Source organism: Sabethes cyaneus, chromosome 2 (assembly GCF_943734655.1).
Source record: "Sabethes cyaneus chromosome 2, idSabCyanKW18_F2, whole genome shotgun sequence".
NCBI classification, from domain to species: Eukaryota; Metazoa; Arthropoda; class Insecta; order Diptera; family Culicidae; genus Sabethes; species Sabethes cyaneus.
In genome coordinates this window covers 233669490-233695732 of record NC_071354.1, presented here as the reverse complement: position 1 = coordinate 233695732, position 26243 = coordinate 233669490, and the positions used below count along the sequence as shown (strand labels likewise).

At 40.1% G+C, this 26243-nt stretch overlaps 4 protein-coding genes across 5 annotated transcripts in view; 2 read left to right on the top strand and 2 right to left on the bottom strand.

The window, feature by feature from the left end:
• LOC128737954 (division abnormally delayed protein) overlaps nucleotides 1-4026 on the top strand; it is a 341312-nt gene extending 337286 nt beyond the window's left edge. The window contains exons 6-8 of the mRNA XM_053832738.1: nucleotides 441-654; nucleotides 723-858; nucleotides 923-4026. Coding sequence (XP_053688713.1) covers nucleotides 441-654; nucleotides 723-858; nucleotides 923-1080 — 508 coding nt within the window. The 3' untranslated portion in view covers nucleotides 1081-4026. The remainder of the gene's footprint in view (nucleotides 1-440; nucleotides 655-722; nucleotides 859-922) is intronic.
• A 10995-nt stretch (nucleotides 4027-15021) lies between these two features.
• Nucleotides 15022-16536, bottom strand: LOC128737472 (transmembrane protein 43 homolog). 2 transcript variants are annotated; one of them, XM_053832113.1, is made up of 5 exons: nucleotides 16493-16536; nucleotides 16287-16414; nucleotides 16004-16227; nucleotides 15576-15948; nucleotides 15022-15520 (listed from the first exon to the last, which is right to left on the bottom strand). In XM_053832113.1, the coding sequence occupies exons 2-5, from the start codon at nucleotides 16374-16376 to the stop codon at nucleotides 15104-15106; spliced, it is 1104 nt and encodes a 367-aa protein (XP_053688088.1). In that variant the 5' UTR covers nucleotides 16377-16414; nucleotides 16493-16536; the 3' UTR covers nucleotides 15022-15103. The 2 variants fall into 2 exon arrangements, with proteins under 2 accessions (XP_053688088.1, XP_053688087.1); XM_053832112.1 differs by lacking the exon at nucleotides 16493-16536 and having other exon boundaries at nucleotides 16287-16486.
• Nucleotides 16537-18559: 2023 nt separating this feature from the next.
• LOC128736786 (ran-binding protein 9-like) lies at nucleotides 18560-19201 on the top strand. The gene is given in 2 exon segments (XM_053831275.1): nucleotides 18560-18583; nucleotides 18653-19201. Coding segments are annotated over 2 exon segments (573 nt in total).
• A 1462-nt stretch (nucleotides 19202-20663) lies between these two features.
• On the bottom strand, nucleotides 20664-21755 carry LOC128736785 (uncharacterized). Its single transcript, XM_053831274.1, has one exon. The coding sequence runs from the start codon at nucleotides 21753-21755 to the stop codon at nucleotides 20664-20666; it is 1092 nt and encodes a 363-aa protein (XP_053687249.1).
• Between the last annotated feature and the right edge of the window lie 4488 nt (nucleotides 21756-26243).

Here is a 26243-nt window from a genome sequence, read left to right as displayed (position 1 = left end):
CCTATATCGTACTATTCTACTATTTGCATGATAATGATTGTTATTAGTCAGTGCCATTATGACACCCCATCGACGACCGAGCCGTCCGTGTCCGTGTGGTGTACTGTTCTCCATGCCAATGGAGATGAGATTGGAGACCGGGCGGGACTACTACAACACTGATTGTCAACGAAACGAAACGATCCGGTTGCGTGCATTTCAGTATTCAGCGCGCAATTTTCGTCCCATTAGCCATTGATTAATTGAAGAGGAATTTTAATCAGACATCTCGTTTTTTTTTGTCGCCCGGATTGATCAATCCCGGCGGCTTCGCCGCTTCGGATTTCGATGGGTGAGCGCCAATTCAAGGTCAGCTAGACAGACCTGTTGTGTAATGCGATGCAGCAGTGTGCCCTCGTCATTTATGCTAATTTTGGTTCCCTTCTTTTCTGTCGTTACAGCCTTTGCGACGATGAGGATTATCACAACAACGATGAGGATTGCTGGACCGGTACCCACTACGGGGACTACACGCACGAGATCGTATCGACCACGTCGCAGAAGTACAATCCGGAGGTGCCGTACAGCAGTGCCACCGAGCAGCTCCCGAAGGACATCCGACTGCAGATGCTGATCGATAAGCTGATTAATTTGAAGAATGCCGCCACCAAGGCTGTAAGATTTTCTCCCGGTCTGCTAAAAGGTACAAGATTAGTAATGGGGTTGTTTGTTTTTGGTTACAGGTTTCAACAAATGCGTTCAAGAGTGACCCCGACAAGATGCTGTCCGACATGGCGGAAGGTTCCGGCGATCACTATCGGGATTACGATTCGACTGAAGAGGAGGAATATGGAGAAAACGGTTCCGGATCTGGTGAAGGTATGTTCGATCTGTTTTAGTTCCGAATTTCAACGATTACTAATTTAATTTTTTATGGTAACAGGTCCACAGCGGGGTGGATTCGAAATAATAAATGTCCAAACCGGAAGCAATTTCACTCCGCCGGCCGGCAAAGCCCACTCGAGCCGAATCTCCATCTCGCACGTGCTCACGTGCGTTGCGTTCCTGCTGTCCGGTCTGATCGGCAACAGCAGGCACTAAAGCGGGGGGGCCCGAACGGTTGTTTTGTTCATCAGGTAAACTCAGCTAGAGAAATGGAGTCAAGTTATTCGTACTCGTTGTCTTCTTTCGCCTCTTTAATGCTTCATTCAGGAAACTCGCGAAACGAATTCACGCACACGGTAGTTTTTACGTGTGATAGCGCGTGCAAGTCACAGATCGTAGGACTGTAAAATTATTAAACAAGAGAAAAAAAAACTAGGATATAACAAATCTACGCGTAGCAATGATAAAACAATTGTACACGTGTCCGGCGTATCCGTGGTGTGAGTGCAGTTCACACCGGCTGATGTTGAAATTTGAGAGAATACCTATCGAAATGATCCCCTGAAACGACGGAGAAAGATAGACGCCATAAATCATCCGCAGATTTCAGCTTGCTATTCATTGCTGCTGCAGAAAAGCTCAAGCAATATGTTGATATTCTATATGTTTTACTCAAACATTCATAGGAAAGAAAGTATGCATGTATACTAGAGAACAACCATCGTTTTAAATTGTGTTTTCTCCCATTATATTGTTTCGTCAAAGTCAAAATTGTGAGAGTGTACAAATTTTACCAAGAAAAAAAAGCAATCTAATCTCATTTCCCGTTTTGCGGAAGCTTTATATTTTAGTAAGTAAATAACCAATCCCCCTCCCCCCTAGAGTTACGAGCAGGTATCGCATTCAGAACCAAGTCGCCATATTTAATTAAAAAGTATACAATAGTTTAGTTAGGTGCCAGCGCACAAAAATATATGCAGTTTACTACAGTAGAGAACTCAGCTTAAACACGATTGTACGCCAGACAAAAAAGTATACTCCATTTCGGATCTTTGTTTTTTTATGCTGGTAGCTTTACCAACTTGTTTCACCAATCAGTGAACAACTAAATGGAACAGAAGATAAAAAAACTAATTATTATCGTTAGCTATAGAAAGCCTGCCTGCCCTTAGTCCTCGATCAATGAAGAAGAGGAACAAAACAGAACTAGAATACCGTAGGTAGAACTATTAAATTAAACAAAACCCTAATTTTTCAATGTTAGTTGGGAAAACTTGTAAATAAGTAACCGATAAGAAACGAAAAAAAAATCCAATGGTAAACAGTTTATTGGTGGTTAACAAAATATCCAGCAGCAAAAGCATGGCCGAAGCACGGCCGGTTTGAAGTAACGAAGTAACAACAAAAAAACCCTATTGTCGACGTGAAAGTATTAGAAATTTCTTCCATCCTCTAACCTGCCTCAACAAACGTTTCAATTCACTTGTTTTCGTTCCATCTTTTTCGACTTTTCCTACTTACCAAAACAAACGAAGAAAAAAAATCCCAAATTTGTAAATAAAAACAAACAATAACTTAGTGAGCTACCTACCTTTAGAAGCAGAAAAACTCGCACAACAGAGGTTTCACTGACAAGCAGCAAAACCACTTTTCCACCACCGCCTACTTCTTTACTGATATTCAATTTCGTTGGTAATGCTCAGTGAAAATCGGGTGCCAGAATAAATCCAACTCAAAAACTTACTCCCCCTCCAGAATATTATCTCTACACAACACATTTACATACGACGCCGATAAGAGCAAGAGATAAGCATACAAGCAAACCACAACCACAGACACGAAACTGCAGCGCTAAAATTACGTACTACGAAGAGCACAATTCCGACCAACAAACTCCTTAACCAGAAAGAAAACTTACTTCCACAGGCCTCCCCCCCCCCCCCCAGTTCGTGTGCGTCGATCGGGAGTGGGAACCCCCCTTTTTTCGACCAACATTTGAATTTCATTTTTCCCGAACAACCCCGAACAGCCTGTGCGCTGTGCGAGGACGAAGGACAGCAAGGATCAGAGCAAGCAGTGAGTCAGTGGATAAATAAATATAGAATGATGATGTGTGGCGACAGATCGAGAGAAACCGCGAGAAGAAAAAAAAACGAAGAGGAAAAATTGATTGTGTTTGAACTATCTGTGATTGAGCTAAGGAAAAATAAAAAGAAAACAGTTTATAAGATGTAAAAAAAAAGAAAACAAACCAGCAGAGAGCGTAAACCGTCATTGAAGAGTGATGATGATGAGCGACGAAAAAAAAAACTGCAAGCCCAAACTAGAGAGTAAAAGAATACCTAATTTATTGTTATTGAAGAATGTTGTTCCACCAAGCAGCGATGAATTTGTTTCTGCAAGAAAAAAATCAAGATAAGATTAAAAAAAACTAACAAAAAACTAAAAGCATTATCTTTCGCGGCATCATCGGCAGACTTTTATGCAGGGTTGTTGCCTTGGCTGTCTGAAGGATTCCCGCCCGGTCGAGTCCGGCTCTTCGAGCCGCGCCGCAGGCGCACACGAGGACGCGTGGTCTGATTTATACCGTATTTTGGCTGCCAGTGATAATTCTTTAGCTTTAGGTGTTGTTTTCTAAATTTGTTTTATTTTTTTTTTGTTCAAATTTGGCCACGACGACGGGCGACACGGGAATGCTTCAAACCGCGAAACAACCAAACCCGGTTCGAATATATTTTGATTGCACAATGTATGCCATGAAAGGGACATGCAAAAGAACAACAATAAAGTAGTGCTAATGTGTTCTCGCAAGTTGACTTGTTTTAACTGCAAACCTGGCAGGATAGCAGACGAAAAAGTTAGTTGGACGAAGGTATTTATATAATAAATACGCCCCAGAGAAACAGGAATAATATATTTAACTGCAGCTACGACACAAACAAAAAAAGTTAAAACAAACAGTGAAAAAACAAGTTCACTAAACTGTTAGAACGGTGTATTATAGAAAATAGGTGAAAAAACGAGAAATCATTTCAGCAAATAAAACAAATTGAAAAGAAGTTATTTTGCCTATGTTGAAACGTACAATAGGAACATTTGAAGAAAAAATAAAAAAAAACTTGTGTAAAAATGTGAAAATTCGGGAAGAAATACATAACCTAACTATTCAAAGTTGGAACGGTTATCAATTTCAAAAACGAACCTAAAATCGGTGTGAACTCAACAAACGATCCCACAATTCGAAATTCCTTGCGCTTTGCGCAAAACCATAAACGTTACCAACGCTGCGCAGCAGCGCAGTGACACCGACCCGCCGCGGAACCACAAAAGAAAGAAGAACAGCGGAAAAATTGGAAAACAATAAATTATTCAAGTGCGGTGCTGCTGCTGCTGCTGCATGCAGCCTGCTGCAGGAACCCATCAAGGAAGCACGGTAAGAGCGCGGCGCGAAAAATGCGCTTTGCAAATCCAATGGCAATTCGCCACGGAATCCAACGCAACAACGAGATGGTCATAATTTTACCGCTTCGAGGTGCGGTGAATAATGCTGCTGGCTGGAACCTGTTCTGTTCCGTTGATACAAACCACAACACCACAGCCACAGACAGGTATGGTTCGGGACGTTGAAACTTCGTTTATGGTTTAAGTTCAAAAAGCGTCGAAGCATCGAATGAACTTAAAACGGGGATTAGTGAAAGAAAACAATTTTTAATTTTTAATAATCATCTAGATAGAATGAAATTTTTTTACTAATCAACTAATTTTACCGACCAAATGCGCCCTAAAGAGTGTTTTCAAATGCATTTTTACTAATCTTGTAAATTCCAAAATTTTAATTTTATGAATTCATTTTGAAACTTTTTACAATATTCAAAACTTTCAACGACACGTGGACTGGTGATGTGGAGTAACGAATTGAGGTTTTTACAACTACAAATTTCTACAAGATCTTAAAATGAAGACATTCTTTCACACCGTATTTCACACACTTTTGTAAAAAGCACAAAAAATAGCAAGCGCCCTATTCTTGAATCATATAAGCTCATTCGAGTAGAATCTTTCCAAGTAACGCCTCCGCTACTTTCCGCTTCCCGTTCAAATACGAAAAGTACACGAACATCTTCCGTAAGCAAAGTTACAGTTTTAAGTTCGTAGAAGACTACCGGCCAACCACTTCCAGTTCAACGCCATCAATAGTCACTGGGAGGCCGTGGGAGGCAACCGTTGTTTTCTCTAGAGCCTCTTTCTACCGTATATTTGGTTGTTGACTCATTGATTTGTAAATCATTCCTCCTAGTCTTGGTGTTTAGTATAGCGATGTTAAACAACATACAAGACAGTCCATCCCCTTGCCGCAATCCTCGATTCACAGGGACTCGATAGTGCCCCGAAACATGCACGTAGCACATCTCTCGCTGCAGGGTACCTTCGATAAGCCGCATCAGTTTGTCCGGAAAACCGTACTTATGCATGATCTGCCATTGCTGTTCGCGCTCGGCTGTATCATATGCTGCTCTGAAATCCATGAAACGTGCGTGCGTTATATCGCTATATTTTTATAACAAATTCTCCTTTGCGTTTTGTTATGAACTTGGTCTCGCTAGTAGTTAAAATGACAAAAATTGTAACAAAAACCTCTCTAGACATATTGCGACATTTGCCCCTATTTAGACTACCCCGATTTACACGATTATCACAGTCGAATCTTGCACACGATTTCGCTCAAAGAAAATGAAGTGAAAAAGAAGGGGAAGAAGGAAAAACAAGTCAAACTCATTAGTACACTCAAAATAATCCACACGTCCTTTCCACGTGGAAAATCACGTAAATTTGTCTACAGGGATTTACGTGACTTTCAGGTGATTTTTATTGGAAAAAATAATAACATCTATCTGATATTCACGTTAACGCATTAGTATGCGTGCGAACTACCTGAAAATCACGTAAATAGTACAGGAAAAGCTGGGTGGAGAATATTCACATAACTTTTCAGGTAACTTCGACGTAAAATATATTTTGAGTGTAGATCAAACTAAAAGCCACTCTAGTGTCAGATTAACAGTGCAAAATGCGGTACTTTCTTGGGTACGTTGCATTAAATGATTATCACAGTAATCTAAATTGTCATAAAAGGGGCAATATCACAAATATATCAAATTATGACATAATTCGATCTAGTTTAGATCAAGATGTGTCACAAATACAAGAATTTTGGCCTGGTTTATAACAAAAATGTAACAGATCATGTTGAAAAAAAAACAGGACGACATAGAATCTTGGTAAAACATTTTGCGTGTCGCAAGTTTTTCTATCACATTTATAACAAAACTTGATAGAAATATCAACTGGATTCAACTGGAACTATAATTCAAATCTCCTTGATAATTTGTAAAAAAGCAGGTTTAGGCAGATTGCCTTACTGGGGGCTGGGGCCACGCTATCGAGTCTCGCCCAACAAACACCGAAGCTGATTTAAAATGCTTCTGGTTTGATTACAGCTGATTTAACTCTGAATACAGGTGGTAGACGCTGAATACATTTAGGCAAAGGCCTCTATATTCTATAAGTGTTTAAGCAGCAAACGGATGCGCTGTAAATCAGCTGCTTCACATAATAGTGTCATAAGCAGATTAGGCGCATCCTCAACCTCTCCACAACCCGTCAATATTCTCAATAATTGTGCTATACTAGCTGAATAAACCATTTGTTTTATCAGTCATTATTATACAGCCATAGCTGAATATGCATCGAACAAAATTTATGTAAACAATTCTACAATACTTATTCAGCCGAAATTGGAGAACTTATACAGCCTATTTCGTTTGAGACAGAAAAAACACTTGTTTAGCCATTATATAACTTTATACAGCCTTTATATAACCTCTGTGCGCCTTGTTTCCAGCTTTGCGCAAATTGGTTATTTAAACACGCGCAAAAGCCTCTATTAAGCTCCATTGCAGCTTCGAAAGCAGCTATTAGCAAGCCCGAAGCTTGATAATTGAGATGTTTAAGCTGTAGTTCCAAGACAACACAATAAAAAACTGAATTAAATAATTAATTTATTGTATTATAAATTATCAATTATATTAATTAATTAATTAAAATTAGTTAATTCCCCAACAAACATTTTTGTTGAATGGCAGCTTATCATGCGCTTGTTTACTGGATATTAGCTGTATAATGGTTGAATAAACTGCTCTTCAAAAAAAAATGTTTGTTGGGTCAGCTGCCGGCTTCGGGTCAAACGCTGTCAAAGCCGTTCCTAACCTAAACCACAACCGTGCATTTGGTTGAGAAATCGTCCAGCAATCAAGAGCCACCGGCCTGACATGGGAACAGACGCTCAAGGCTGACAAGGCCATCTATGATCTAAATAAGCACAAATAAGGCTATTCCTCGTTGTTAGGGCCCGTACAGAGTAAACGCGAATACGACGCGATGCGACTTCGCTCATATATCGCTAAATGTACCGTCCCACTTCGAGCGAAATAAAATAAGACAAAGATGATGAAACTAAGTTTAATTGTTTTATTTAATACTGTGAATATTTGATGGCAATCGGATAAAAACTCAATTTTTGTGAATTAATTTTGTGTGTTGCAATTTATCGTGGACACCATTTAAAACTAGGAGAAACTACAAGTCTCAAGAGTTGCAGATTGAGTCACGTGTGTCTCAAGGTGGTAATTTGCGACCGTTGTTGTTCTCACTTTTCTTCAATGATGTTTGCCTAACGCTTCCACCTGGTTGTCGAATTATGTATGTTGACAATATAAAAATCTTTCGCGTCGTACGTTTGATGGAGAACTACTGACGGCTTCAACAGTTAGCTGGTTCGGGTCTGAACGGACGGCTTACGGTAAAGTGACCAGATTTTATTTAGATGAATGCAGGACTTATTGAATGGCTTATTTGCTAAAGGGGTTCGATAGTAAAGATGGGGTCATTTGGGAATTGGGCACTTCATTTTGGCGATAGCGGCGCTCCCAGTGGCCGTAAATGCTAGCTTTTGGTAGCGTTGTGTTATTTGTAAACAGTTCTGCTCGGTATATTTTTTTCGCAATTTAAAGGTATCGTGGTTTCGAGATATTCATCATGCAGGAGGCGAAATGAAAGTAATTGTGAGCGGTCACCTGCAGAATCCACCAGCGTCGGTTCGGAAGCTGGTGAGATTGACGGATTATCCTAAAAGAGCTGTGGTGTGAATAATTGAGGGGTGCAAGGAAACTCTCAGGGCTGTCCGCAAGGTGCAGACCAGACGTTGGAGTTGAACTCTTGATCGTCAACTGCGGTCGTTCGGAAAGTCAAGGCTGATCTCAGCATCACGAATTGTGGTTTGACGAATAAACGGAATACTGACCGCTGTACTGTACGGCGGATCCGCTTCGGAATGACTAACAAGTGTTAGCGAGCAAGTGGGTAGCCCAACAGAAGCCTCAAACAATAAACAAAGGCTAGAATCCGGTCTTTTGGGCTGTGCGGCCAGGTGGTGATGAAACAGCGATGCATGTTTCTGACACGAGAATGAATAAGCTTCAGAGAAGCCGATTTCAGCCAAACTCAGGGGTTAAATTCCCCAAAACTTGGCAAGGGATCTGTGTCATTGGCATCAATGTGTAAACCAGTTTTTTTGGTGACAGATAAGAATTCGGAGATACATAGAGGGTAGGTGCCTGACCAGACGGATTTTGCCCTTCATTAAGTCCCATGATAGCCTGCCGGAGTTTCAGCATGCATGCTACAATAAACAATTGACTTCAGTTCATCTCAAAAGAGCTGAGTGCACCAAATTGTCCCCGGGTTCGTCCAGTATTGAACTACAGGGTGATAATGAAGCGAAAGCTGAAGATGAAGAGAACAGTCACCAGCGATATTGCGATATTGGTCAGATGAGGAGTTCGAGGTGCCGGCTGGCCGGGGCCGGGGCGGTGACTGGGGAGGATGTCACCGGCTGACGAGCCATGTAATGTAACATAATTTCCTATGTTTCATCCTTAGAAACTGTTTAGATTGAAAAACTACAAGGTATACAGCCCTAAGGGTTGTACGAAAGGGTGGCATAGAACTGTGTCATATAATACTCATTACATTGATAACATGTTTTAATCGATGAAGTATAACTTTATGTCTGATCATTAGATCAAAGACTAATGCAAACTGCATTTATGGCATATGCAAATTTGAGTACAGTGGACCCCCGTTCGTTTGAACGATTCCTCATGCAAACTAACGGGGTTTTTAATTTGAACAACTGGTAACCCTAAATATGCTGGAACTTGTGTAAACTGGCTGCCCTGTTCTTTGTTATTGTTTTGATGGTCTGATTCAGTTGGCAGTTGCAAGCAGTGAATATTCATTCTCCGATCGGATTTCTACTATAATCGTTGAAAAAACGCAATGTGAAATAGATTAAACACGCTAAATCAGCACCAACCCGGTAACAATGTGACAGCTCCCATACTAATCAAACGTACCTAAAACTGCTGGTTCATGGTTCACGACAGATGTTTGAAAGCGGCGTAAATATCGAAGAAAGAGTTTATTATCATTTGTTTTGGCAAAAAATCCCTTGTGCGTATAAGATCTGAATTGGTTTATTATTTCAATAGAGTATTTTACGAACTGACAATATTATGTCAAGTACCAAAACGTTTCCGTGGTAATGACAATAGCAGCATAACTGGTTCTTCTGTCATAATAACATGCTCTTTTTGGTTCTGTCATGTAACAGAGTGTTTTTTGTACAACTGCAACGATCTCTATAGACCAAATTATCATACCGTCAATTGACAGATAGTGGCGCCCTTGTTTACATTTCGGAAAATTTTCCTTTTCGTTTATAGCGAATATAGCGTGTGTTTTAACATTTTACAGGCATAATGGCGTTTTAAATTCAGTCATAATGCTGTTTAAACAACAAACTTGCCGTTTAACAGCTGAAACTTTTTTATTCTCTGCGGTCTGTTTGTAAACAAGGGCGCCAGTATCTGCCAGATGACGTCACCTTGATTTGGTCTATTGCTTGGATTTACTCTTGAATTTTGCTTAACTTGTTCTGTTAACGATAAAATCGATCCAGCAATCATGGAAGAGCATTTCATTTTGAATTGCGCAGCGGATAACTTTTAATGAAACACGCAATATTGAAATACTTTAGAGCAGACAACTCGTACACAAGAGTGACAATCTTGTAATAAATACCGCTTTTTATCTTGTAAACAAATCAATCAAACAACCCACCAAGAATTCAAACAGTTTTACCGAAAATATGAAACAATGCTGAAATAATCAATACGTACTTTTGAAATCGTTGTCCAGACAGCTTTTTGCGTTCACATTTAACGTAACAAAAATTAACATTTCCTTTGGAAATCGAAGGTGCGTCAATTTTGACTGGCACGTAAAAACGATCGTCGCGACATTTTGGACACTGGCGGGTGTTATGGGAAACTGTTAATAACTGTCACTTTGTTACGGGGTAGATCAGCACAAACAAATCGTGTTTATGCGCATTGTCTGCATAAGCAAATGATGTCATATTGAGTATGACGTTTGAACCATTTTTAATTTGCGCGTCGTGCAAACCAACGGGGTTCAAATTAAAAAGTGTTCAGATTAAAAACGGTCAAACGAACGGGGGTCCACGGTATCTGTGAGTATCATTGTTTGAGTGTTTATTTGTAAAAGAAGAGCGAAATATTCGGATTTAATTCTTCATGGTGGTTTTGAAAAAAACCGTTTGAAATTGTTTGGTGGCCCTGAAAAGAACTATGTTTGAGCTGATAGCACTTCTTAAAAATCAGTACTATAATTACTGTTGCCAATATATAGATGGATGTCGCTATTCGGTCCTTTAGACTCTAGGATGATGGTTGCCCGCTAATATAGGAGTGATAGGAAATATCAAATCACTGTAAAGTAGAAATGGATTAGTTTTATCAAAATACTGACCGTCCGTCAGTGCGATCGTGCGATAAATGAGCAAACGGCGAACCAAGTGTGTTATTTTATAGTCACTGGCACTGCCGCTGCTACTTGTAAGCTAGTGTAGGTGTTGGGGGAAACCAGATCGACTGCTGCTGCTGCTCAAATGATTATCCGCCGCTGAATGAGCAAGCATTTTCCATGTTTACCATGGTATTACCACAGACAAACAGACATAACACTCGTTTTCCATTCATCGTACCGATAAAACCGTCATTTCAAATTTGGGCTTAGTTGGGAATGTCTCCGTTTTGGTCAAAGTGGCGCTTTTTGACGAAAGAAGGGGAATTCCCCATAAAAAATACTTGCTTCTTCGAGGGACACCCATATTGCTATTTGATAATTGGGAATGTCGATCATAGATGGTGCTAGTGTTCAGGCTAAATGTGAGGTACGATAATTTTTGTTGATTTTTCTTCCAAGAGTTATGTCTGTTTGTCTGTGGTATTACTATAGTTCTTATAAGAACTGTTTAAGACCACAATGGCCTGCTGCTGAATTTGCTGCCCGTCAGTCGATCCGTTTCCATTTGCCTTCAGTGTTGCTTTGCGATAATTGCCATTGAAACTGCCGCCAAAATGCCATCGGGTATGCTTCGAATTGCCATTAATGCCGCAAAAGTCCTTGGATTTGCATCCAATTGCCGGTGTTGCCGCCAAAATGCCATCGTTTTTACCTCCAATTGCTGGTGTTGCCGCCAAATGCCGTTGGTTTCGTCACCAATAGCCATCGATGATAAATACTAACCGTCCGTCAGTGCGATCGTGCGATAAATGCGCAGGCGGCGAACCAAGTGTACCATTTTATAGTCACTGGCACTGCCGTTGCTACTTGTAAGCTAGTGTAGGTGGTAGAGGAAACCATATCGGCTGCTGCTGCTTAAATGATTGTCCGACACTGATTGAGCAAGCTATCGAACAATTTCGCATGTCTGCGATGGGGATTATGCAAAATGTAACGTAACGTGGATCGTGTGGGATTCACGTTGGCCATTGCCCGCTGATTCCGCTTGTCTTCGGGGTCGGTGTTGCCGTCAATAGCCATCGATGTTGCCAATTGGATTGGAAAAGGGGTGTGCCTTACAAAGTGGTCTCAAAGGTTATCATTTGGATTCAAATTCTTTGGTGTATCTAATTGTCGTCCGTGTCTGTGAAGCTAGGTGGTCACAAGGGAAATGTATGGGAAAATTCGACCTTAAAACTTTACACACATTTTCACTATTTAGCGTATAAAAAATTATTATTAATATGTTACTATAAAATTGCTGGACATTTTATCTATCCAACGACATATTAACTGTTATGTTTCGTTCAGTAGTATAGTAGCTATTAGCGTTTGAAATATTTCATTCAAACGTTACACTTCTATTTTTCGTTTTTACAAAGTGCTACCCAGTCCCAGTATAGTAAACAAAGACGTAGTCCTACGTCAAAAATTAATCAGTGCGGGACACTTTCCGAGACGCTTAGTAATCCGGGACAAGTCATCCAAATCCGGGACTGTCCCGCATAATCCGGGACATCTGGTAAGCCTAGCCTAGGTCAAAATGAACCAATTTGAACGATGTCAATCATGGTTATCATTTGCATCCGATGCAAATTGCATGATTTTGAAAACATGAAAAACACATGCATGAAAAAACGCTGTAGAAAGTTACCTAGTTTACCGATCTATTTCAAACTTTTACACAATAAAATATAACTTATTAGCAAGCTTTTGGCACACCCCATTGACATCTCTATAACGAGCTGCAGTGAACGTCAGCGTCAGCATGTCTTGGGCTCAAAATTTGACAGCGGGCCCAAATCAGACTGCTGACAGTTGAGTGAAACGCAGTGCTGACATGCTATCTCATTTTCGCACACACGAGATGTTGGCAGCGAAAACATGGTTGCCTGTCTATGGGGTGTTTTGGCACATTTATTTCATTCAACTTCAATACCATAACCGTATGGTCGCACCGCCACTCATAAGATTCTGTTCAACATCTTGCTGCAGCTTCTTCTGTACGGAAACACACTTTTTCTTCATGTCTTCCGCAGATTTGACCTCCGTGGGATGCTTCCGTAGCGCCGGCTTAATAATAGCCCAGTATTTTTCGATGGGCCTTAGTTCCGCTGCGTTGGGGGGGGGGGGGGTTCATGTCCTTGGGTACGATAGTAAACCCGTTGGTTTCGTACCATTCCAGGATATCCTTTAAATAGTGGCACGAAGTTAGTTCCGGTCAGAACATTGTAGACGCTTTTAAAGACACTGCTTGAGGTAGATCTGCCCGTTTACAGTCCCGGTAGTCCCGAACGGTGCACTCCGTTAACCACATGAGCGCAGATCGCTTGCCAAATCATGTATTTCGAGGCAAACTTTGAAAGTTTGCCTCCGGAATTTCCTCCGGAACATCAAACTTGTGTTGGGCGGTGAAGAACAGTAGCTCCGGAAGGTGCCGGAAGTCCGCCTTGACGTAAGTTCCATCATCCATGATGAGACAATGAGGTTTGTCAGCAATTGAGTGTTTCTGGACCCGTGACTTTCCCACCGTATTTTGCCGTTCGTTACGATTTGGAGACTTCTACACTTTGTACGTATGCAGTCCCTCCCATCCATGGCTCTCTAAACGAAAGACTTGGACAGATGTTTTCCGATTTCCCGATGAGAGAGTTGAGGATTTTCCAGGTGCTTGCGCAAAACCAATTCGTGACGTTCGTTTTCGGGTGACGCCATTTTTTCCAAGATAATCGGACTATCGGACCACTGGATGACCGAGTCGCCAAACCGGACCCTTACGTTCTCAACCAGGGTTTTAATCGCATTGATCATAATTCTCCAGCTCGTAAAATAGTTTGGCAGAGCATCAAGACCTCTCTGAAGCTTGCATGCGTGGGTACGTATGACCAGATCCGTATACATGATTGCTGTTTCGTTCGCAAACTGAACCGCAAACAATACACCACCCTTTGGGGGAAGCGGGATGTCAAATGTAAATAGGTAATACAGAATGGGCCCTAGGATACTTCTTTGAGGCACAGCTGCAAGGATGTTAAATGTCTGCGAACAGTCTATTCTGAGATATTTGGAATACCCTCTGATCTTGATAAGATACATCGGAAAATTGTATCGATGCAGCTTGAAGATCAAGCCGTCATCCCATACATTGCTGTCGTCTTGGATATCGACTCGTTCCGCTAGATGGTAACTCGATGGAGGTGATGAATTGTGGAGCTTCGCTTGCGGAACCCAAACTGTTCCTCTGGGAAGACACCATTCTCATCAGCGAACGAAAAAAAACCAGTTCTGAATTGGTTTCTCAAACAATTTAGAAACGCCAGAGAGCAAGCTGATGGGTCGATAGCGTTTGGAAACAGGAGGATTTTTCCCCGGTTTCAACGCTGGACTGACTTTAGCTAACTAGAGGCAGCAAGCTCCTGCGCCACAGGTTAGTGGTCGGAAGACAGTTCCTCGAAGACCTCTGGCACTGCGGAGATAGTCACGTTGTTATACAGATATCCTAAATAGAGCGGACCCCCGATCTGGAGATTCTAGCTGGACTGTCCGGCTCCAAAATGTTGTAGTGGCCGGCTTCGAAATCGTCCGCCAAGATGATCCCATTCTGATTTCTTGCCGAGCATTGAGGTCACCCCCGAACCAGTCTTTGAACCAGTCAAGTTTGCTTGGCCTCGATACATTTGAACTTTAAGTCCGTACATCGCTTCCCGGTCAATCGAGCTGTCTTAAGTAACAATCTTTGCTGATTGATCATTTCTTTACGAACCTTGCCGTCCATTTTTTTTTCTAATTTATTGTCAATATCCTAAAATAAACATAAGTAAGACAAATCATGCGATTAGGAGAAAGTGTTGTCTCGCGGAGGGACAGCAGTCAGATCAGAATGAGTCAACGGGAATAGCTTGGCCGTAAAGCACTCAAGCGTCCATAAATTTTTCCTGGAAACTGAACTCGGTGAATTTTTGAGTAAAATGAGTGTTTTACACTCCCATTGAGGTTTCTATGCGCAAATTTTGACCAGTAGAACCGTTATAATTTGAATAAGGACAATTAAAAGTAAGTTTTAAGAGAAAATATTAATCTCTAAATCCACCAACTAACCATTACCAAATCGGCCATAGTTTACGAATAAAAATACTTTAATTAAAAAACATACAAACATTTATTCTACCTTCTTTTCCTCCGAATAAGCGCTTTTAGACTAGATGAAACAAAATCCACCGACGACAATATCACTTTGGTTTGAAGTTAGACCTCAATCCCGCCTCAGATTCTGGTGGCTGATTGGATGGGTTTTGAACCAGCCAAAAAACAGCACGGAAGAGACAAGTAGGAGTACAAAACTCAGCATGGGACGATATGCGGTGTAGACTAACGCAATTATCATCATGCCCTGAGATAACGACACCACCAAATACGTCGAAACCGAAACGTTGGGGATGGATTGACCGGAAATGCGTCGCAGAGCGGAAGTTGCAAAAAATGTCGCGAAATATAACAAAATCCAACCGACCAAACGGTGACCCCAGGCGGTTACTTGTTCAGACCGGTTTTGCAGCTTGAAAACGTTGTGCAATGATATCTCTCCTGGATAGAGCAGTAAAATATTTTCCGAATAAGACGACTTATATGACGTAATTCTACCGTTTTCTAATTTTCCAACAACAGTATACTGAAACAGAACAAAATATGAGCTTAAATTAAGAAGATAGGACATCATAGCTTACAGCTGAATCTTCCAATCCGGCATAGGAAAACCATACTCGGATGTCACCGACTGCTGGATACAAAAGATCGTGGCAATGGTAGTAGAACCCGCCATGCACCTTTATAGTAGAATTTTTGGGTCGTGTATCGGAAGAGACTCCAACAAAATTGTTAAATCGTTCCTTAAGCGCATCGTCCAGTTCATACTGACCAATATGAACTCGGTCGGACACATACGTTTTTGATTCCAGTGGAAATGTCGTCGGATTATGATGACCGCTGCGAATGTAGAAGCTGCGTGAATCTATCAAGTCATCCCACCAGTCGCGCGTGTAATAATAGGAACGATCGTCCGATTGGGAATTAGGATCTGAATTACCGAAGTGATTTTCGCTAGAAATTGGAACAAATTATCAACCATTCCATCATAGTTTAACCAACAACTTACACATATTCCTCTTTCCATTGATACATTTCAACGTGGCGGCGTAGTTTCACAGCCTGGACCTCAATGTTATAGTCCGGTTCAGTTAGCGGTTCGCCGGTGACTAGCAAACCCTTCAAATGGATTACTTTTCCTTCGTAAGCTTCCACATAGGGAATGTTGTCGTCCACCGTAATCGCACCATTGAGGGCCTCTTCCAGAGAAAGCGCCCTGCCAATAGCTTTAGTCTGCCAATAGAACGTTATTAATGAATTAAACGAAGGAAAAATACGTATCCTTTAACAACCTCATTCCACATAAGCAGAGAACTCCCAGCAATTGCTGAAGCAAGCGCAAGCAGCACTCGAAGCCAGCAGGTTTTTAGTACTCCGAACATGCTTTAAATGTATCCGGAAGGATGATTAGGCTACAAATCTACAATTATTTAACATAGCAATTAAAAATTTTACGTATCACAATCAACTATGACTGAATAGAGACTGAATAGATTACCGAAACCGAAACCATTGTTTTGTCAGGTTTAGTCTTTTGTTTTATTCTAGGTCCTAGGTTTTATTTATGCTAAAACTGAGTTGCAAGCTTGACTTTTTATCGTTTTCTGCCTAACCAAAATCATTATCCGGGATGCCGCAGCTGCATGTAAAACGGGTGAAACGGCGACCGTTCCCGAGCTCTAAATTAATTTCGTATTTTTTATAGTCAACATTTTTACATTAAGCTTGCAGATATCTGCATATAGTATTTGGATTTCATATCATTTTTCCATAAGCTCTTTAGAAATTTAATTAACTAAAATAAATTTGTCTATATGGCAGCTCTGTACTCAACTCAAATCTCTGAAACGTCAGTTTCCACGCTAAATGTGTAATAACTCAAAAGCAGGGTAAAACCAACATGAAAACCGCAAGCGCACACTCAAAATATACACACGTCCTTTCCACGTGAAAAATCACATAAATTTCTCTACAGGGAGTTACGTGACTTTCAGTTGATTGTTATTGGAAAAAATATTGCGATTATTTTCTAAAATTTTTCTTTCCCCAGTTTAGTTATGCGCCGACAGTTGCGCGCAGACAAAAAAAAAGAAAACAAACGTCAAACTGGTGTATCCTCTGGCAGTTCTGTGCATTTATTCGCATTCGCAAAGTCAAATATTGCGATTATTTTCTAAAAATTTTCTTTCCCCAGTTTAGTTATGCGCCTAACAGTTGCGCGCAGACAAAAAAAAGAAAACAAACGTCAAACTGGTGTATCCTCTGGCAGTTCTGTGCATTTATTCCCATTCGCAAAGTCAAATATTTATATTTGGATAAATGGAAGATTGAAGCCGTTTCAGGTACCTATTTATGATTGGAACGGTAAGTTGTATCCGTAATATTTTATTAAGCAGTGCGAAATATACACACATTAATTTTAGATGCAGCAAATTCAGAAAGCTGTATTCAATCGGCATGCCACTTCCAATACAAAGTTCCATGCCCTATATGGATATTTTTTCTTGGGGCTATCGAAGTCCCAACTGGCGAAGATTTATGGCAAGTCCATTATGACAATTCGAAACTGGATCTACCAGTATCTTGGTAGTGGTTTAATGAATCGAAAGGAGAAGAAAAAAATCTTCTTACAGTTCAACAACGAAAAAAGAAACTGGATCATCACACTTTTTAAAAACGAACCAACATTGTTCTTAGATGAAGCGAAGCATCGATTTGAAAAGAGTTTCCAATGCCCGATAAGCACATCCAGTATATCACGAATTCTTCACGTCGAGAGATATACTTGGAAATGCATTGAACGCAGGGCAATTCAAGTTAAAGAAATCCAGATATGCTATTTTGTAAATGAGTTATGTTCATTCAATTGGAATCTACAAAATTTGGTGTTTTTGGATGAGGTCTCAATCGATAACCGTGGAATGCTGAGGAATCGTGGATACGCTAAAGTGGGGAAAAAATTAATCTTCCAGGGAGAATTTAACCGTAAAGCACGAGTATCACTACTATGTTTTCTTGGACAATCAGGAATATTAGAAACGTTTCAAACTGATGGAACGTTTACAAGATCGCGATTCTTTGATTGTTGTAAGAAGTTCGCAAACAGTGGATTAGTTTTTCGTCATCCAGGAGTTAACTCAGTGTGGATACTAGATGGTGCGCGAATCCATTGCGATCGTCACATAGTCGAATATTTGCGATCGCTTGGCATTTACGTTGTATTTCTTCCTCCGTACACACCATTTTTCAATCCTATAGAGTTTATTTTCGGTTATTGTAAACGAAAGTTGCAGAGAAACTATATAGAAAACAGTTCACAAATTATGACAACTATTTCTGCAACATTAAATTCATTTTCTCATTTCGATTGTACCACAAACTATACAGACACCACGCGTGGAACAAAAAGCATAAAATTTGAGGGACCAGTTTCATTTGCAGTGAGTGAATTTCGTCCCTTGCTTATCTCACGAGTTCATGCGTATCTCATCAAAATACTTGCGTATTGATCTCAGCAACCCAATAACCTATGAAATTTTCCTGACAGTTCTCTTGTGGAAAGCTTATGGAACTGTACATGGAGTACGAAGTAAATAAATAATATATTAGGTAGCTGTTTTATCATGATTTTCTACGATCTCCAATTTACTATTTTTAGGTAAAGATAATCTCCAAAGATCGCGATGGTTATATAGGCGTAAGAGTGACCGCACATCCGCATTTCAAAATGAATCAGTTACCGATTCGAGAAAAGCAGACCTACGAATACCACGGTGACAACGGCAACTCGTTTTGCTCCTCCAGCAATGGACAACTGTACGGGTCCACCTTTACCAACGGTAATATTATTGGTTGTGGTGTAAATTTAGTCGATAATACCTGTTTCTACACTAAGAACGGCCACCATCTAGGAATAGCGTTCAAAGATTTACCGCCACGGATATAACTGACAGTGGGACTGCAAACACCCGGCGAAATGGTGGACGCAGGGTTTGGTCAGGAACTATGTCAAGAACCATTCAAATTCGACATCGAAGACATGCTCAGGGAGATGCGAGCGGCTATCAACACGACCATTTACAGTGCTCCCCTATCGGACGATCAGACCGACTGGACTGTGAACTTGCATGAAATAGTCTCCTAGTATCTTGTGCACCATGGGTACAGCACGACGGCGGACATGTTCGTCAAAACCACCGAGCAGTGAGGATATGCAAGAGGATATGGCATCGGTAAAAAAATCGGCAAAAAATAATCGAACTGGTACTATCGGGGCGCACGCCCCACGGGTCAAGCAGTTAAGCAAATAGTATACCTATATATCCAGGTCTGCTGGAATCGAAGCAAAATTTACTATTTACATGGCCATACGAACAACGTGGGCTCAAACGGCAACAAGAATGGAACCTTTAATAATAATTTGAACGATTTTCACGATCACTTGAACTATCAATGGAAGTGGAAGTGGGCATAGCCTGCGCACTGCTTCGCTTAATGTTTATTATTAATAGTCCGATATTTTTGTGATAAATAAACTATTACTGCCAAAAAATAGATCCAGTTAAATTTTACGTCCGATTTCAATTTCAATTTAAACTAAAACTTTAAATTTATTTTCAATTCAAGTTTCTAGTTCAAATTGTAGCCGAATTTCCTGCCGATTTCGAATTCAATTTTGAACCATTTTTCATGTCAAGCTGGATGTCCCATTTTCGATCCTATTCAACGCCGAATTTCAAATTCAATAATTCAATTTTAAATTCAATCTAACTGCAATTTCCAGTTTAATTTATAGTCCGATTTAAAGTGCAATTTGGAGTATATGACTATAGTCTAAACCTGTAAACTGGTCTAAATTTAAGTCAAATTTTATGCCAATTTCAAGTTCAATGTTGTCTAATTTCAAGCCCAAGTTTAAGCAAAATTTCATGCAATGTCCAATTATTTTATGCGGCTCGCACGGACGGTGATCGTTGATGTCAACGAACAAGAGGTGGTAGATGAGTTCGCGTATTTGGGATCGCTGGTGACCGTAGACAACAACACTGCACTGGTAGAAAGATTCAGCGGCGCATTCAAGTGGGAAATCGGGTGTACTTTGCGCAAAATACTGCGATCAAGTATCATACGCAGCCGTATGAAGACGTATGGAGAAATCAGCTACGAGTGACCCAAGATCAAGTTAAATGGAGACGATAGAGACAGTTTTCTGCTGCTGACACCGACGACGAAATAATAACAAATATTTTACGTTGACGATGTAGTCTGCCATTTGTTATTTTTTGCATGGTTACTAAAAACATTTGTTTTGCGTTGCTGTTTATGATGAACGACGAACTAACGCTCCAGCGAAAAGTGAACTTAATGAATATTTGTGAAGGGACGGTGAGTGAATTGCTCACGTCCCTTCTGGTACGCGGAAAAATCGTTCGCGTGTTGTCTGTATAGTTTGTGATTGTACTAAGGTTTTTCGTAAATGTGGATATTTGCCAGGCGGCAAATTTAATCCTGCTAGTGGCTTGAATCAAAGTGTTGAGTCAATGGGATTTGATTGTCCAAAGAAAACTGAAATAAACTTATAAAACGGATGGAATTGTTATTATTTTTAATCAAATACGCTTTTTGATAGTAAATAGAGTACCAGTTACGATTAAAATAACAAAGGTTCATTATAAGTGGTCTACGTCTGTGCAGTTGGTTACTTGTTTGGCCAGCGCTTCTCCGAAGATGTCCTCGTGTGCTTCCATGCTTTCAGACACGTCATACAAAACCGATTCGTTGGTAGCTTGCATTGTACGTAGCGCAGTTAGACGAAGTTTCATTGAACTTAATGCAGCACAAACCTGATCCAACTCCTTCATCAACGTATCCAATTCTTCTTTATATCCACCATTCACGTTTTGCGCGATCCTTATGTCGTTTCGCGTACTTGATAAGCATCTCTGACTTGCAGAAGGTACTGTCTTGAAAAGATGGATTAGGTGTTGTGGAGGACCTTGCAGTTTTAATTCGTCCCGTTCCAAAGCATCTTTCGTATAAAGAAATGAAGCCCATACTGTCCAATTAATGTCTTGAGAAATATAGTATCCTTTATGTAAATTTTTCAGCTCTGTAACCAGCACAGAAACCGCTTGATTTGAAGCAGCACCAGATCTGTCTCTTTCCTCTGGGTTTAAAAGTTGGACACGGAGGGTATCGTACATGTTCGCAGAAGTGATTGACTCGGAGTAAACATAGACAAATAAGTTTACTTCCTTGTCCATGTATTTTTGCATTCTTTCTGGTTTTTCCTTAAGCTGCGACAATTTGTAAATTCGTTTTGATTGTTTGTCCTGGAACGTAAGAAACTTATCGATTTCTGCGATGGTGGGGCTTACGGTTTCTGCCCAACGTGCCGAATACGAATCATCACCACCTCCCACAGCTGCGTCAAAGATTACTTCTCTTTTTATGTGACTTTTGCAAGTGTTCCATAAAAGCTCTAATACTTCTTCCGCTGTGTTACAGTTAACTTTAATTTTTCCTACCGCTGGCCCTTTTTTGTGCCCTTTGAAATTCCTTTTCAAAATATGAGCAGTAAACCGGAACAGTTTCATCGGGTCGTCCTCCGCCTCTTCCTCGAATGTAACAAGATGTTCCTCGTCTCCATCAACGACATTCTGGTTCTCATATTCTCCTAGGTCATAATCGATATCTAATGACATAAACTTCGGTGATTCCAACGGTTCGTCCAACCACTCAATTCCATGATGACTGTCCATCTTGAAAGACTATTTTAAAGCACGATAGTATTTTGTATTAAACTTAACACATATTAGTTAATTACCCTGATAAAAATAACGATACAAAGCGCTTCATCCAAATAAAAATTTTTTGATTACGTACAGTTGAAAAACAAGAATCAAAATAAACTGCTTGTCAAAATTATCTTTTTCAGTTGAAAGTGTTAAAGGGTAGTTTGACCAGTACTTGTCCGTTCAAGTGTCGGCAAATAATTTATGCATGTATTTAATGTTTAATTAAATATTATTTAGTACCGTTTTCTACCAACATAAAACTGCAAAACTTTTTTTTTCGAATAAAACTTTACGTTTTAGAAATAGACATGTAGAACTTATGCATTAACTTTACAAGTGATTCTGTGAAGTGTGAAAAATGTGCCCTGTCAACAATACTTGATTCACCTTTGCGCACAACTGAATGACAGATAGGCAGAAACGAAAAACGAAACATTTTCTCGGGAAGCACAATACACTTCTATTAAATACAGAATCAAAGTGGAACCTAATCTTTTCGTTGTTGAAATTTAGTTCTAGATTATTTAACAAGTAAATACAGCCTGAATTCGTTAATTGTGTTGTCGCGAGCAACACTTATTTTGGCTAGAGATGGTCTTAGCCGGTGGTTTTCGTTGTTGCTCCAAAGTCAATTTTCCGACTAGGTCGTACTTTGAAATTGGATGTGATATTCACTCGTGCTGATTAACTAAATTCACTTCACTACTGTGGGAAACTGTTCCCAGGAAAACTTAACTTTATTGAAAAAGGTTACAATTGTCGTCTTAAAGCTACGCGTTGAATAATCGATGGATACTTATGTAAAGCATCCCAGAAAAATTTACTTATATACTATGTCCCTTTAGATACCAGACTTTTCTTCAAATATCCATAATTTTTATTTATTTTCCTTCTGGAGTCTAACGGGCGCTTATTCTAAAACACTATAATTGTTTGAACACTGCTCATTGCGTCCTAACGATAAAAAGAGAAAGAAATTCTAAATGCGACACATGGGAGTGGCTTAATCTTTCATGCCCTAAGCAGGTAGTCTAATCAGTACATAATCCCTGCACGAGATGGTTTTTCAGATTCCTTTTCATATTCTGATTTTCCTACTCCCGATCAGATGGATCGTTTTGCTGGCGTGTTTATTTTTTTTTTTACATCGTTGGCGCGTCTAGCTAAGCAGCTTGTTTGCTCTACCTCTGGAAGCGATAATGCCTCCAGCTAAGTTATTTATTTTTATCATTCCGCTCTAGCAGCGACATTCCGGGGCCCGTAAATCATCCTAGATTTACTAATTAATTTGTTGTATTTTTGGATATAAATATGCTTCGGGTGCAGCCGGCAGATCGGCCTCCCTTGGTGCACTTTCAATATGTAGACTTATTTCATTTGTTTCATTCTTTTGGGCCATTCTTCTCATTGAATCTCGGTGGGACAAGAAGCTCGTTAGTGAATCCCAAAATGATGCTATAAGTTGCCAACCGAGACCGTATATATCATATAATATACGTCCGTGCATAAAAGTATCAATTACAAATTTAATTATCCTACCAATCATGTATATTCGGGTGTCCAATGTCTCCCGCCTACACAACTACTTCCAGAAACGGAACCCACAATGAGTTTCTCACCTCTAACTGTAGAGTTTCGTTTTAGTTCGCGAATCGTATGAGTGTCTGTAAGTGTCACTCTATTAAGTTGATGTGAAAGTCTACATTCTTCTGCAGTAAACTCTTTCACCATGTAAGCATAACCCCTCTCGAATTCAGATGTATGTGAATGCATACCACAATGCTTAATTCGGCGCTTCATTATCACCTTGCATTGGAATACATGTATTTCGCTTTTGACATTACGTTGCAAGACCTGTATTTGCACTTCTTCCGTCGTTAAATTGTTGGAAGGTGGAATACAAGATGCTACATCTAATAATGAATAACTCGTTAAGTTAACTTCAGGATTGCCGCAGTCATAAGCGATTAGCCCGGAACCTTCATAGGAAAACACGGATCCGAATGCCGCACATATAATGTAAATAAGCATAAGTAAATTACCCCACGTCCAGGGTCTAATTATAGCTTTTCTCTTACGCTTTGGTTCGGGTTTTGAAATTTGAGCTGCAATCCGTTTGACTTCGTCAAGATCAATGCATTTTCTCTTCCCATATTCGTATGGTTTAAATATTTCGGTTGGCGTTCTTTTTACTACACCAACAAAGTTATGTTTATTGCCTGCACTTGACTTTACAGCATGCGGCTTCCTAGAACTTTGCTCTTCAAAATTTTGCTTTATTGTTTGTTTGAGTTCAACGCCCAAATTTTCTTCTCCTTTTGCGGTACCTCCCTCTTCACTCGGAGGGCTTACATCTAGTACGGCTAACTTAACAACGGGTCTTTTTAATATTCCTGTCGTCGTTCTGATTGTGGCCGAGCGAACCTTTTGGTCTTTGCCCGGATGTACTTCTATTACCATTCCCTTTTGCCACTTTGCTTTATGATGATCATCGGCTATCATTACGATGTCACCAACACGTATATTGCGAATCTCTTCTGTCCATTTGGATCTCCTTGCGATTGAAGGAAGATACTCATGTAACCAACGATCCCAATAATTTTTTGCTAGTAGTTGAACGCGCTTCCACTGTTGTCTTGACGCTTCCGCTTTGGAGGTGTCATTCAGGGAAGGTTCTGATTCCCCGGCGCATCCAAATAAAAAGTGGTTTGGAGTGAGTGGTTCATCATCAGTGGCGTCAAGTGAAATGGCTGTTAGTGGCCTACAATTTATTATAAATTCAATTTCTGCCAAAAGGTGTCTAAAGACGTGCTCAGGCATTGTTTCACTGGGCATTAAAGTCTTTATTTCGTACACCTGCCTCTCCCAGCATCCACCGTGGTGTGGAGAGACTGGAGTGTTAAAATGCCATTCAATTCCTTCAGTAGACAACCGACGTTGAAGTTTTTTCAGCTCATTATCTGCTCCAACAAAATTAGTTCCGTTATCGCTATAAAGGTGCTTAATTCTACCTCGTCTAGCTTGGACTGTAGTGAGGCACAATAAGAATGCATCTGCACTTAAGTTCTGTGCTACTTCTATATAAACAGCTCTAGTTGTCATACATGTAAATAGAGCTCCCCATCTTTTCTCCGACCGTCTATTAACCGATACGTTATATGGACCAAAATAATCCACTCCCGTATGTGTAAACGGCTTTACGAATGGTTGTAATCTACACTCGGGCAATGGTGCCATTTTAGGCGCCTTTGCTCTCGCAGATTCATTCTTACAACGCTGGCAACGATTTTTAATTTTTCTCATACCGGCGTCAATGTGAATGATATGATATTTCTGTTGGACTGCTGCTATAGCAGCCTTCATTTTCTTATGCTTGAAACGCTCATGTTGGTGTTTCAGTATTAACTCAGATACATGATGTTTATCTGGTAAAATGTAGGGATATCGAGCCGCATATGGAACAAATTTCGTATTTTTATAACGTGTTTCTGATCTCATTATACCGTTGTCTGCCACAAACGGCGTGAGAGTTCGAATCCTACTGCTTTTATCAACCGTTCCAGTAGTTTGCAATTCCACCATCTCATCAGGAAACGCATTCCATTGAGCGGTTCGAATCAAAAACTCTTCAGCTTGCTGCATATCAGAAGCGGTTATTATGTTATTAAAGGGTAAGTTTCGCCTTTTACTTTTAATAAATTGCGCGAACTTTTTAATTATGCAGAGTGCTCTTTTCAACCGATTCCAATCAGAGCACCAAGTAATACATAAAATATCGAACCGTGGCTTATCGATTTCCTTTAGCGTATACATGGGTCGTAATTCTTCATGACACGACTCTTTAATTGATATATCATTGAATTTCGTTGGCCATTCGGATTCCTTTAGTTTTAAAAAGGATGGGCCTTCTATAAATTTAGACTCTGATGAAATTACCTTTGTTCCTTCATCAGCAGGGTTTGATGCGGAATCTATATATCTCCATTGAGATTCCATTGTACTATCGAGAATCTCACTTACTCGATATTGCACAAACTGCTTATACTTTCTAACATCTGATTTTATCCAGCTCAAGACTGTTTTCGAATCAGTCCAAAAGATTGTTTTGTGGATAGTTAATCTTAACTCGCTTTGTACTGTGTTTAATAAACGAGTTCCCAAAACTGCTGCCTGCAGCTCTAGTCGCGGCACCGATATAATTTTCGTAGGCGCGACTCTAGCTTTGGCGGCGACTATAGTGACATCAGTTTGCAAATGTGACATAGTTCTCATATATATTACAGTTGCGTATGCCTTTAATGATGCGTCGCAAAATATATGAAGTTCTCTTCTAGATTCCTTTTGTTGAAGAGAGTAACATCTTGGAATACTCAAGTTCTCAAGTACCGATAGCTTTTTTATCCAGTTTTGCCAAGTTTTATTCAAATTGTCGGGAATTTTATCATCCCATTC

Excerpts from the sequence above, each read along its gene's own strand:
- LOC128737472 (XM_053832113.1), bottom strand. The coding sequence starts at position 16,376 with ATGTTCGGAGTACTAAAAACCTGCTGGCTTCGAGTGCTGCTTGCGCTT. Across the intron at positions 16,228-16,286 it reads CTCTGCTTATGTGGAATGAG|ACTAAAGCTATTGGCAGGGC; the intron begins GTTGTTAAAGGA and ends TTCTATTGGCAG. Across the intron at positions 15,521-15,575 it reads CCGGATTGGAAGATTCAGCT|TATACTGTTGTTGGAAAATT; the intron begins GTAAGCTATGAT and ends GTTCTGTTTCAG.
- LOC128736785 (XM_053831274.1), bottom strand. The coding sequence starts at position 21,755 with ATGGACAGTCATCATGGAATTGAGTGGTTGGACGAACCGTTGGAATCA.